At 37.6% G+C, this 13,823-nt stretch overlaps 1 protein-coding gene across 1 annotated transcript in view; it reads right to left on the bottom strand.

The window, feature by feature from the left end:
* LOC123253653 (connector enhancer of kinase suppressor of ras 2-like) overlaps positions 1-13,823 on the bottom strand; it is a 530,144-nt gene that overhangs the window by 233,487 nt on the left and 282,834 nt on the right. The window contains 2 exon segments of the mRNA XM_044682811.1: positions 5,694-5,698; positions 11,819-11,927. Coding sequence (XP_044538746.1) covers positions 5,694-5,698; positions 11,819-11,927 — 114 coding nt within the window.

Raw genomic sequence — 13,823 nt, 5'->3', positions numbered from 1 at the left:
CATTTAACCCCCTTTGCCTCAGTTTCCTCATCTTTAAAATGAGCCGAGCAAGAAAATCCAATAACTGAAACAACTCAACAACAACAACAAAATAGCTGGGTTAGTGGGAGAGCCAGGGTTAGGACCTAGATTGTCTTATCTAGATTCAGGGGCAAAAAAAGCAAGGCCAGTCTGTAAGATTAAAAACACATCAGTTTTGTTGGCTCCAAATCAAGCCATTATTCAATGTTAGAGAAACTAACAAGACTTGGGGATAACACTTTGTTATCTTACTTAAAGTATTAGTGAGTTATATTACAATATTAAAATCAATTATTAGATATTAAATAAATTAGATAGTCTTGGGGAGCATTTTCAAAACCGTCACCAATTTCCTCAGGGGAAACCCAGCCATATCCTTCCTCAACTTATAACCAACAAAATCAGAACACTCATAACTCAGTAGGATAAAGTTACATTGAGAAATAAATGACATCCTAACAAAGTGGTCTGAAATCTTTTCACATAGTAATCAGGCTAAATCAATAATTTCATGATCAAACATAGAAGAGAGAAGCAAAATTCAGACTAGAACTACTATAAGACTATTACATTCTACTGTACCATACCTGTTAGTTATCCATTTTTGGCCAATATTCAGCAAATTAAAATCAAAAGGAGAAAAAAAATTACATCAGGGACCAAATTATTCCATTTTTCTAGCTACAGTGTGCAAACAAAATGGATAATTGCCAAATCTACACTCTGTGCTGGCTAGACAGTCTTTGTGTGGTAATAGGCAAGGCCTTTGTATCCAGAAATTATGCTATACTTACTAGCTTGGTATTAATCACAGTTGCCTTAGTTACATGGGGTAAACCAAAAGATCACCCCCCTAATTGATATTCATTTTTTGTTTGAATCCTACAAAACAGCTCCAATTTGTTCCCTACCTTCTTGTCCCTCCCACAAAGAAAACAGACACCAGCTGACTTCTTCCAAGAAAAAAAGAATAATGAACTTTCTGAATAGCAAAAATTCAAAAACAACTACCCTGAGTGGCTTTGTCAAGATTTCTCTCTACTCTTCCTATTGTGATAGTACATTGTTTTAAAGATGTTTTAAAATGGCCATGTAGGTGTTTTTGAAATACTTATGATTACTCTCTTAATTCTGACACATGAGAAACAAATTTTCCACTTTAGAAGACAAACTCAACTAGAAGATTACAACAAGATAGAAAAAAGCACTTGTTAATAAAAGTAGCTCTCCCCTCCATATTCACAGTTTCTCAATATCCCTTTCAACAGTGGGGAGATTTAAGGACAAATATGTTGGACTGGGAGCATTTGTCATCAAGACTCCTGTCCAGTGGGCTGTCAGATCCTTGCTGTCCACTGTAACTGATAACAGAAGGGATACACAATTCATTTGAGTTCACTATGGCAATAGTTGCCGTGAACATCAACCAGAGACTGTATTTCTATCAGTGTGAGAAGACTCTGACACTTACAGAAACAGTTTTGAAAGGAGAATATACCCCTGGACTTCTTGGAGAACTACTGTGCATTTTAAAGTTTACACTTATAAAGAAATGGCACAAGTTCTGGGATTCATTTGGAATGGAATTCCAAAATCTTTTTAAGGGAACAAAAAGGTGCTTTTGAACAATGCAATTAAAGCCAAGTAATGCACTAGAGATAGTTTCAACATACCAATTTACTACAAGGAAATCAACTCTTCAACTAAATCAAATTGTGATTTCTTGCGAACCTCTCATTGTATGATTTCTCGTTAGGGAATACCAGTTTGGGGTCCTTAAAATTTACTTCATTCCTTGAAGAATTAAAGGAGTTGACATAAAATGCATTCATATGAGAAAAGTATATGATGATATACCTACAATTGGTTATGAACCAGTTTTCCAAGGTTCTCCCCAATTTTCTCAAAAAAGTCTGCTCAACTATTGAATCTTAACTATACTTGCAAGTTTTGCTCTCTGGCTTTACATTTCTCTGTATATACAACTATATGACATACATGGACAATATGGAAAATAGTTTAAGTGAGGAAAGAGCCTATGATGTGGCTAAGACAAAAGAGTAGGATTCCATAGTGCTCCGTAGGCAACAATCATATGAATTCAAGCATACCTCAACAAAGAAGCAGCAAATAAGTGGGAAAGTCAAATGAGGGGTCCATAAAGGCCACTCGTGATGGGGTCATTTCCATCAGAGATTACCAAAGGTTTATCCAGAAGGAGTCTAAACTTGTTGATCAATACAAATCATTCAAAGAAGCGATAGAAACTATACATCACATGCAAAAAGGGAACATCTACTGGATACCAGGACAGATACAATCATGCAGCTGAACTCTGAACACTGGAAGCTCAATATTCCTTAGAAAGAGAAATCAAGGTGAATTCAACCAATCAGTGTCAATAGAACTGGAACTTCATTAAAGACATAATTGATGGCTACAAGAGCCCAAACTATTTAGGGAATATTAATCCCTAAAAATTGAGGAATCTTATTTTCAAAGATGTTGCCATACCAAATACTTTTGGTCTCCAAACTCGATGGAATAAAAAGCTTTTAAAAAACAAAGACCACGGGGGCAGCTGGGTAGCTCAGTGGATTGAGAGTCAGGCCTAGAGAGGGGAGGTCCTAGGTTCAAATCCAGCCCCAGACACTTCCCAGCTGTGTGACCCTGGGCAAGTCACTTGACCCCCATTGCCCACCCTTACCACTCTTCCACCAAGGAGCCAATACACAGAAGTTAAGGGTTTAAAAAAAACCACAAAGACCTAGCAGAAGATAAAACTATAGGGGAACAAGATGAAATATGCATCAGCCCTATTGTCCTGCACACTACTGGAATTGTCCAGAAGACGTTTTCAGTAAATCTTCAGAAGATGAGCTTACATTTCAAAACCATTATTCAATTACAAAAAAGCAGACTTTTTATCTACCTCTATAACAGTCTATGCAACATGAAATATTTAAGAATAATGGCAGGATAGCAATTATCCTTGGACCACTTCTTTTTTGAATCCTATCAAAAATATGAGAATGAAATAATAATAATGAAGTTTTAGGAAATCTCTTTCTTTAGTATAATGAATGCTCCTGTTGTGAGTGGTAGATTGAAAGCAAAAATGAGTATCTCATGCCTTGAGAACCAGGCAGCTAAAGGCACAATTTTCAAATTTAGTGTCTTGAATAACTTTTAAGCTAGTTTTTTTCAACATTAGCTTTGGAGTCGCATGAACTGTCATTGAGTTCACAAGAAGCAAGAAATCCATTGCAATGACAGAGATTGGTTCAGACAATTCCAAATAGGGGAAAAGTTAGGTACATATTAATTTAAACAAACACAAAGCTATCTTTCCAACAGACCAGATTTATTGCCTTTGCAATAACTTGGTCCAGCAACCCTGGTGCAATTGCTACTTCATGGGTCACCTAAATGTGTTTTGAGTCTTTGATGGCTGGGTAATGATGTGTGTAGGTTGCCTTAAAGCTAGAGGAACAGTCATTACCATGGTAAATCCTCAAAGAAAAGATTTCTATGAAAATGAATCATGGTGGGTGAGCTATGTTTCATATTTAGTCAACAGTTATAAAACGTCTTTGGACTAAAAAATAGCATAATAACTTTCCTCTTAGGCTAAAGAACTTAAATGTAAGGCTTTTAATTCTGTTCTTTGATTAATTTAAAGAACATGTTTAGCTCTGTTCATTTTGAAAATTAAAAAAAGTAATTGTCTATAATATGAAATATCTGTTCTTTCTCTACCCTCTATCTTTCTCTAAAAGTGCTGGGGTTAGGTTTGGGATTTAGGCAGGCCAAATCCTTGGAGTTCTTTCAGAGATGATATTTTATGGATCAGTCACCAAATCAGATAAGACCAAAAAAAGAAACAAAACTTGAGGTACTTGGAGAAAAATTCATTTTTGGTGGGAGATGGGATCTTTCTAAATATTTCCACTGCCATTTTGAAATAGAAGAAACAACACGGTTCTAGTGGCAAGAGCACTGGATTGAGAGTCAGAGAACTTCAACTTAAATTCTGACTTGATCACTTCCAAAGCTGGGTGAGTTGAGGCAAATGACTTTACTACCCTAGGTATCAGTTTCTTCTTTTGTCCAATGAGGAGGTGGGACAAGATAGTCAATGATGTATCTTCCAGCTCTACATGTATTATTTTATTGAAAATTAATTGAGTACCTACTATTTGCAAGCCACCATGGTAGGAGCTAATTTCCAAATGGGTAAAAAAATGGATCATCTGTCATTTCTATGCCTTTGCATTGTTTATCTCCCATGCCTAAAAGCACTCCCTTCTCACCTCTGGCTTACAGAATCCCTCACTTCCTTTAAGATGGAGTTCAAGCAGCAACTTCTACATGAAGCTTTTTATACATTTATATATAATATATTTCATATATTACACACACACACACACACACACACACACACACACACACACACACACACACACATTCAGTGTCTCCTAGGATAGAATGCAGGATGTAAACTCCATGAGGGAAGGAGGGCAGGTATTGTTTCTTTTATTTTCTTTCTTTGTATGTTTGGCAAGGTGCCTTGTACACAGTAGGAGTTTCATAAATGCTCATTATCTCACTTAATATAGCAGCTCTTCCAAATCTTTCCATTTCTCTTCAAAGCTCCCATGCTTCCCTATCTTTTTCCACCTTTTCTCATTTGGGAACCTTGTTTCATATTTCAATTAAAAAATGGAGGCCATCACCAAGAACCCTCTCTTCTTCCTTCCTCCTTATATCACATCTGCCACTAGCTCCTCATTTACTCCCATCTCACATGATGATGTGCTGCTTATCCTCAGCAAGACAAGAGAAAGCATTCCATTCCACCTCCTCCAGTAGATTGCTCCCTCTGTCATATCCATTCTCTCACTTCAATCCCTCCCTGGCTAATGACTGCTTCCCTACTACCTACAAACATTTTCATGTTTTCCTGATCCTTTAAAAATTTTTTTCATTTGATCCTTTCATTCCTCCTATCATCCCATATTTTTCCTATCGTGTGTGGCTAAACTCCTTGAGAAGACTGTCTGTCTACAAAAAGTGCCTCCATTTATTTCCTTTATCTCATTTTTTTTAACTCTATAGTCTGGCTTCCACCCTAAAATTCAACCAAAATAGTTTCTTCAAAGTTACCAGTGATCTCTTAATTGCCAAATCCAGTGACCTTTTCTCAGTCTTCATTCTTCTCATCCTGTTTGCAACCTTTGATACCATTTCTCATCCTCTTATCCTCGATACTCTCTTCTTTCTAGGTTTTTAGGATATTACTCTCTCCTCTTTCTCCTCCTCACCCTCACCCCATCTGATCATCTCTCATTCTCTACTACTGGATCTTCCTTCAGGTCACACCTACTAATTGCAGGTGTCCCATAGGGCCCTCTCCTGGGCGCTCTTCTCTTCTCCTTTATTATTTCCCTTGGTGATCCCATTAGCTCCCACAGATTCAATTATCATCTCTATGCTGATGCTTATCAAATTTACTTGCTCAGACTTAACCACCCTGCTGACCTCCAGTCACACATCTCTAATTGAATACTGGACATCTTGAACTTAGATGCCCTGTGGATATCCAAAACTGAACTCATTATCTTTCTCACCAAACCTTTCCCTTTCCAAACTTCCCTATTACTACTGAGGACACCATCTTCCTCCCAAATGGCCAGGCTCACAGCCTAGGTGTTATCCTCAATTTCTTACTCTCGCTCTCTCTCACCTCAGTGTCCAATCTGTTGCCAAGGCCTATTGATATCAACTTTGTACCATCTCTTGATAATTCTCTGTCTCTACTCTGATGCTACCACCAAACTATTACACATGCCCTTATCTTCTCAGGGCCAGGCTGCAGCAATAGCCTGCTGATTGGTTTACTTGCCACTAGCTTCTCCTCACTCTAGTTTGTTCTCCACTCATCCACCAAAGGAATTTTTCTAAAAAGTAGATCCAATAACATCACCTTCTCCCCATTCTCATTCCCTCCCCTCCACCCTCCATGAGTTCTGGTGGCTCCCTATCACCTCCAGGAGCAAAAATAAAATGCTCTGTTTGGCATCCAAAGCCTTTTATAACTTAGCTCCTTCTTTTACTTTTCCAGTCCTCTTACAGCCACCTCTTCCTCACATGTATTCTTCATTCCAATGACACTGGTCTCCTTTCAATTCCTCCCCAAAGACTCTCTATCTCTCAACTCCAGGCATTTTCCTTGGTTGTCCTTTATGCCTGGAATGTTCTCCCTTCTCATCTCTACCTCTTGGCTTTCCTGGCTTTGTTCAGTAGCTACCTCTATTTCCTAATATGATTAAGATTAAGTCCTACTTTCTACAGGAAGTCTTTCCTGATCCTCTTTAACTCTAGTGCCTACTTTAGTTGATTATTTCCAGTTTATTCAGTTTATAGCTTGTTTGCCTGATGTCTCTCTGTAGTGACTGACCTTTGCCTTCCTTTGCATCCCCACCAGTACCTGCTACAGGGGAAGGGCTTGATAATGTTTACTGACTGGCTGACTTGTTGATTGACCTAGATTTAAATGTGGGAGTAAACAGCAACAACCCACTTAACTCAAATATAATTTTTTAAGAAAGAAAGAAAAGAAGCACTGTTTTAGAGATACAAATGAAGAGGAAAAATGATATTTGTATTTTTCTTTTCAGTTCAATATATATTTAAAATATTTTTTAAAAATCTAAATACTTCACAATTTTTACTTACAAAAAAGGTTTGGTCTGGCTAACTGTAATCCATACTCTGACTCTTCACACACTCCCTTATTGGTGTTACGTGCCAGGCCCTGAGGAGGGAACACCCCTACCCCATAGCCTCCACCCCAAGGCTGGCCTGTGGCGGCCCTGCCAAAGTCAGGATTTGCAAAGCATCTGTTGAAAGTAGATTTCATGGAAAATTACATGTTTTCAGCCAAAGGGAATGTCTGTTTGGGGCTCAGCTGTCTAAGTGTTTCTGCTTCTGATCAGGGCCATTTCTGAACAGTTAATTCCAGGGGACAGAAATTCAGCTCTTTTTTTTTTTGAATTAGAACTGCTAAATTAAACTAGCTGGCCTGTCTCAGTCAAGAGTTATCTTGAATATCTTGTTAAGTCAGCTCAGTATCACACAATCAGGCACCCACCCCTAACCCTGACAGATTAGGTAGCTACCTCTATTTCCTATTGTGACAACACATAGAGCCACATTCCCACAGAAGTAACTAGAGAGTCCCATAAAGGTATGTAGTTAATGCTATCTGGAGCCAAATCAAACAAAACTGACCTAGATAGGCTTTTAGTGCACCAACCTCAAGAGTACAGAGCATCCCCTCTGAAGAGGGAGCTATTCTAGGAGCAGCTCTGGACAGCTCACAGGGAGTCAGGCACATCTGCCTCAACCAGTCTAGTTCCTAAGGGGAGCTTCTCAGGGTCATTGTTTGGAGGGTTGCTGGGAGAAGGTACAAGAAGAAGACACAGCAAGCCCAGTGCCTTCGATAATTACTTGATTCCTCTCCAGGGCCAGCGCATGGGTAGACAGACAAAACATCAACTGCATGATGTCAAGGCTCTCTTCCTGAACAGACAATGAAATGCCATGTGGCGGGGCAATTTGGGGACAGGTTGTTATTCACCAGAGAGACACCAATTTAAATTTAAAAAATAAATATTATTTGAACCCTCTTTTCTTACAATTATAACAAAAAGCTTAAAATTATATATTGCTTTAAAGCAAGTTAGAGTCAGTGTGGATTAGTGGATAGAAAGCTGCCTGCAAGCCAAGAAATCATGTTCAAGGACCATCTGGAACATATTACTGGCTTGGTGCCTTAACCTCACACTGCTCAGACCAGCATTCCCCACGTGGACCACAACACTCCATCATGTTGCCCAAACCAGATGAAAGCAAAGCTCCTGTCTGATTTTAATGCATTGGTGTATATAAAAAAGAAATACTATAAAAGTATGGTTTTCAAAGTCAATCTAAGGGCCACAGAGATGCTTATGGACAGTAGTATAGTGGCCCTCATTGGGCTAGACAACTCCCTAAGGCCAAGTTGCAGAGAAAGTGCTGACCTGTATTAGGAAAGGAGACACCTTCCCCTGGGACGTCCTTAAAACAATGAAATCGCAGTTCTAGTCTCTATCGCTAAGCCTTTTACATATTTGATACAATAACATGCTGAGCTAGAGAGTATACATGCTCTCATTTGCTTTAAAGATGAAGAAGCTGATGCAGGACAATTTAAGCGACTTGCCCAAGTTTACATAGCTAATAAGCAAGTACTAAAATTGAATCTCCTGACTCCAAGTTCAATATTCCTTTCCATGTACAATGCTGCCATCAGAGCCACTTTGCTTTGTGTCTTTCCGTGAAATTACTCACAGAAGGAATTAAGTTATATGTTTAAAAATATCTATCGAGGGAGAGAGATAGAGAGACAGAGACAGAGAATGTGATAACAGACAAAATACTTCTTTAGAAAGCTACTTTTATGAAATGAAAATCACTAGTGGCTATATAGTATTTCAGGTGTTTTGTCTTTGGTGGTGTAATTCTCTTTTAAGTTTCCCCATCCTTTGAAAAAATTCAATATTCATTTGCTTTAAAATAGAAAGCTCCATAAGTTACCACATTGGATTTTTAGATGCTGCAAAAGTCACGTGTAAACTTTTCCCTGGTTCTGACAACTATGGCTATTTTTTGATTACCTAGCCAAGGTAGAAATGATCAAGTTGTCTATTTATCGAAATCCAGCTCCATTCAGGTGATGTTCACAGGAAATACAAAGTATTTGTAAGGTTTGCCTGCACTAAACATTACTTTTTTCTGTAAATTTGTTGCCAAAGTATTGTAATGTTATATGTCGCAGCTAATGATAAATGCTTTTATATTAACTAATGTTCTGAATTAGTCACACAGATAACCAGGAATTAGCCTATTTAGATACAGTATTTCCCAGGTAAGTGACGTATATAGATAAAATGCTTCCCAGTCAATTGCCCCTTATAGGTACTAGGTTTCCCAGTCAATTGGTCTATATAGATACAATAGTCCCCAGTTGATTGGTATTCAAAATGTTTTGAAGAGTGACCAAGAACAAAGGATTTACTTCTTGAGCAACAACTGTGTACACTAAAAGTGTCAGCTTGTCAAAGGACCCAAGGATTCTAGATGTAATTGAAAAACCAAGCCAGGGGAGATGAATTCAAGATCAGAGAGACAAAGCTTCCTGACACATTAGAGTTGGTCCCAGAAGTGTTGCTCATAGCTAGAAGGTGTTGGTGAGAGACTGGGTCATTGTGCCCAGATTTGGGTTGGATGGGAGAAAGGGGTCTATGCTGGAAGTTGATTCTTATTGGTGGTGGCATATTCCCAAATGATGTTGGGGGGCTTCATGGGCCACCTGAAGCACTCTGAGAAGACTGATGAGTGCAGAATGAGCTAAAGCCAGTATCCTGGAAGTTGTGTAAAGTCCAGGGAATATCAGTGGCTGACTGATCTCTTCCAGAAATGGTAGTATGCCTGATTCGTAGGAGATCAGAGACCTAATTCATTAGCCCACTAGGTTTAGACCATACATCTGAACCCATCATTGGGGCAAGTGCAGCAATTTGCCCAAAGTCTGCAAAGGCAGTAAATAGCAGCTCAGAGACTGGAATCTGAGATTCTGACACTGTATCCAGGGATCTTTCATCTCACCATGCTTTCTTCATAAAGTTACAAAACTAAACATTAGGCCTAAGGGCTAATGTTTTCTTTGACAAAACTATTGTCTCTAGCACCCATCTTTCTTTTTGTCTATGAGATTGGCTATTTAGAAGACTTTCCCATTGGTGTTCTTTCTCTAAACACTATGAGAGAATTATATTGTGCTTGATATTTTCCAAACCACTTTCCTAACAGAAACCCAGCAAGGTAATCAATTATTATTATTATCTTCATGTAATAGATGAGGACACAGAGGCATAGAGTGCTCAGGATCACTCAGCTAGTAAATGCAATAGAATCCAAGGCTTCTGATTCCATGCACAATCTCACTACTTCACAACAACCAACGAAGCAAAATGATTTTGGAATACACACACAGGTCTCACAGTTGTTGCTTCTTTTCCAACTAGTCCTGTGTTTGGATATTTGAGTTTCTACTGTAGAAATTTTGCCCAGATCACTGAAACTGAGGCAATCTTGGGATCCTTATACTATGTTGTCTTTAAGAGATATCTTAACTATAGTACGTATTATAATATCATTTTGGCACGCGTTTTAGAATTTAATGATGCCAGCCACACAATTCAGTCATAAACTGACAAGTCACCATTAACAGAATCTGAGCACAAATAATTTGCTATAAAAAGTTCTAACCTCTATAGCTCATCAGACCATTACACTGCAATTAAACATTCCATGTAACTATATTATTTCCATTTTATGCATATATAACAAAAGGGCAGTAGACGAAAATGATTCTAAGAAAACACATACAGCAATTAATTAATGATGTATTGTGTCTAGCCTTTCTGTTAGCCAGAGAGATTCTATTCTACGAAAAAACATACAGCAATTAATAAGTGATGTACTGTGTCTATCTGTAAGCCAGAGAGAGCTACTTGAAGAAATCACCTGAAGTTCACAGAAATGCAAATATAATTAGAGAATCATGGAACTGTTGGGCAGGAAGGGACAATGTAGTTCACCTATAGTCATTAAAAAAATTAAAAGGAAATGGTGCTGTTGCTTTTATTTTTACCTCACAGTCACTGTAGGATTCACTACCACCTACTTGAAAATAGCTCACCTCAAAATTAAAACCTCTCTTGTACCAAAGAAAAATAGCTAACCAAAAACAACTGATACAATGACTACATCTTATAAAATATGCATCATTAAGCCCCTGTAGTCTACTACTACTCTGGTAAGAGGATGAAAGTATATTTTGTCATCCCTTCTCTAGGATCAACAACATTGACTATCATAATTATTTTTTAAAAATCATTTTTGCTTTATTTTTATGTCTGAATCTACTCCTTCCCACCTCCATTAGGAAAGTTAAAAAAAAAACCTTTGCAAACATGTGTAGTCAAAAAAGAGACATTTACATATTGGCCATATCCAAAAAAAGCCTCACTCTGCACTCTGAGTTAGAGTTAACTAACCCTAACTCTCTCTATGGGAAGAGAATATCACATTTCATCATGCATCTTTTTGGAGTTATGGTTTGTCATTGTGTTGATTAGAGTTTCAAATTTTTTGAAGTTGTTTGTCTTTACAATATTATTGTTATTATATATGTTGTTGTCTTATTTCTGTATACTTCACTTTGTGTCAGTTCATAGAAGTCTTCCCAGGGTTCTCTGAAGCCACCCCTTTCATCATTTCTTATAGCATAATAGTTTTCCGTAACATTCATAATCCATAACTTGTTTAGCCATAACCGAATTGATGGGTACCCCAATTTCCTTCTTTACCACCACAAAAAGAGCTGCTAAAATATTTTTGTACATATGCATCATTTTTCTCTCTGTGGTACAGATGTACTAGTGGTATCACTGGGTCAAACGGTACGCAGAGCCTAATTACTTTGGGGGCATAGTTCCAAATTGCTTTCCAGACTGGTTGGACCAATTCACAGCTTATTATAATTATTCAGAGTTTAGTTTCCCTTTTATTTAACTTACCATTATGTTATGCCTTAAAATAAAAAGAAAAAGAAAAAGAGCCCGCCTCCATGTCTACTCCAAAGCTTGAGTATTTTCACACTTTGCAAACTGACTTACCAGTTCCTCACTGGTTATTGAGCTGTTTATGTAGACAACTTCTAAATGTCCAGAATGACTTGATAAAGTATCCGAAGACAGAGAAATTATAGCCTCACAGATTCCAGTCAAGCTTTTGCACTAGGATAAAGAAAAAATTAACAGAAAGATGTGTGTTATCACATTAAAGTCATAAATGAAATGTAAACTAAAGATCTAGCTTCTCTACAAGAACACATAACCCCAAGTAGATTATCTCCCTACCATGGTGGATTAATGGGCAACACCTGAGTTTCTTTACTCATTTTATTGTGTTTTTCCCCCTCAAAACAAACCTACCCATTATACTTAATCTCACTGGCTAAACTACAGTATGAGATATGATCCAATAAAGATCAGGGAGAGAGAATATTTTACTTGCTCATTGGATGCCAGGTGTGTTCTTTCCTGCAACAAGGAAGAAAAGAAGGCAGACAAAGGTTGACTGGATTCAACTTCCTAGGCCCCTCTGTCCTGTGGCAGGCAGGTAAAGTTGGACAGACAGAGGTGAGGCATAACTAGCTCTGGCTATCTACATTTATCTGCCTCTACATTTTAACAGAGCTGCAAACATCTATTTATGATGGCTTCATTTTCAAAGCACTTCAGGTGGAGATTTGCCTTCACTGCTTCCTTTTTTCCTCCCCTTCAGGGACTATGCTGCCATTTCTTTAAATTACATTGAATTATGGCAAAGTGCCTAAGGGAAATTCCTAAAGCATGGATTTTTTAAAAGTACAACGAATCCTAATATCTTACTTGAAACAATAAGTGAAAACTGATTCAGGAAAATCAGAAACAAAAGTTATTAGAGCAAAATTAAAAAGAAAATACGTTTAAACAATGGCCCATTGAACTAACTTATACCTAATCAGAACTTTTGAAGACAGGGGCCATCTTTTGTGTCTCTTTGTAAAAATAGCCAGCATTGCTCAAGAGCAGGAGCTTATTTCATATTTGCTGTTGATGATCTCACAAAACTAATTATTGGACATTTTCACAACATAGGCAAGATTCAATATCATATTGGCTTTAGGCAAAAATATAGCTAGAAAATAATCAGGGCTTTCAATTATTTAAGGACAGTGGAGTTGAGTCATTTGTGACTTGGCTTCCATATTCATGCTAGTATCAAATATCCTTGCTAGTTTACCATTTAGCCAAGCTTCAGTTAAATAGAAGCACTAGCTATGGAAAATTATACATACATGCATAAGTCAATTGCTTTATTTAAGTAGAATCATAGAATTTTTGAGCCAGAAGGCACTCTAGAGATCATCCATTTGGATTCCTTCATTTTCTTTTTCAATTTTTCTTTTTATTATGAACTTAATCATGAACAAATACAAAACTGCAGTAGACAAAACAATAAACAAAATGCGGAATGTATGTGAGACTGTGAACTTTGGTGAAATGAATCTGTTTCCTAGAAATTTATATTCCATTTAATATGTTAGGAGCAATATGATTATCTGTGGCTCCTTCTCAACTTTTGTTATCTTCTTTTCTTTCTTTATTTTTCTCCCTTTCTTTCTTTTTTGCTTTTCAGTTGTTTCCTACTAAGTCATCCCTCCCTGTAACAAATAGGTAAACAAATGTGCAACAAATCAGCACATTGGCTGGATCTGAAAATATATGTCTCATTCTGTACCTCTAGTCCATCATTTCTCTGCCAAGAGGCAAGAGGCATGCTTTATCATCAGTCTTCTGACAACTCTCTTCTTATACAGAGGAGGAAACAGATATTTAAGGGGTAGAAGTAACTTGTCATATGCCCTGCTGGTTGTTAATAGTAGAGCCCATGCTAGAATCCATATTCAGTGACTTACATAGTTCAATGTACTTTTCATTACCTCATCAGCATCTGAGTCCACTCCTGTCAAATGTGAGGCTGGAACTAAGAATACTTAAGATCCCTTTCCAGTTCTAGAATTTTGGATTCTATATCATGAAATAATGATACAAACTGGACAGTTTAACTCCTTCAATAGTGACAGA

Source organism: Gracilinanus agilis, chromosome X (assembly GCF_016433145.1).
Source record: "Gracilinanus agilis isolate LMUSP501 chromosome X, AgileGrace, whole genome shotgun sequence".
Classification (NCBI taxonomy): domain Eukaryota; kingdom Metazoa; phylum Chordata; class Mammalia; order Didelphimorphia; family Didelphidae; genus Gracilinanus; species Gracilinanus agilis.
Note: the sequence above shows the minus strand (reverse complement) of the source record. Positions and strands in the feature narration are given on the sequence as shown.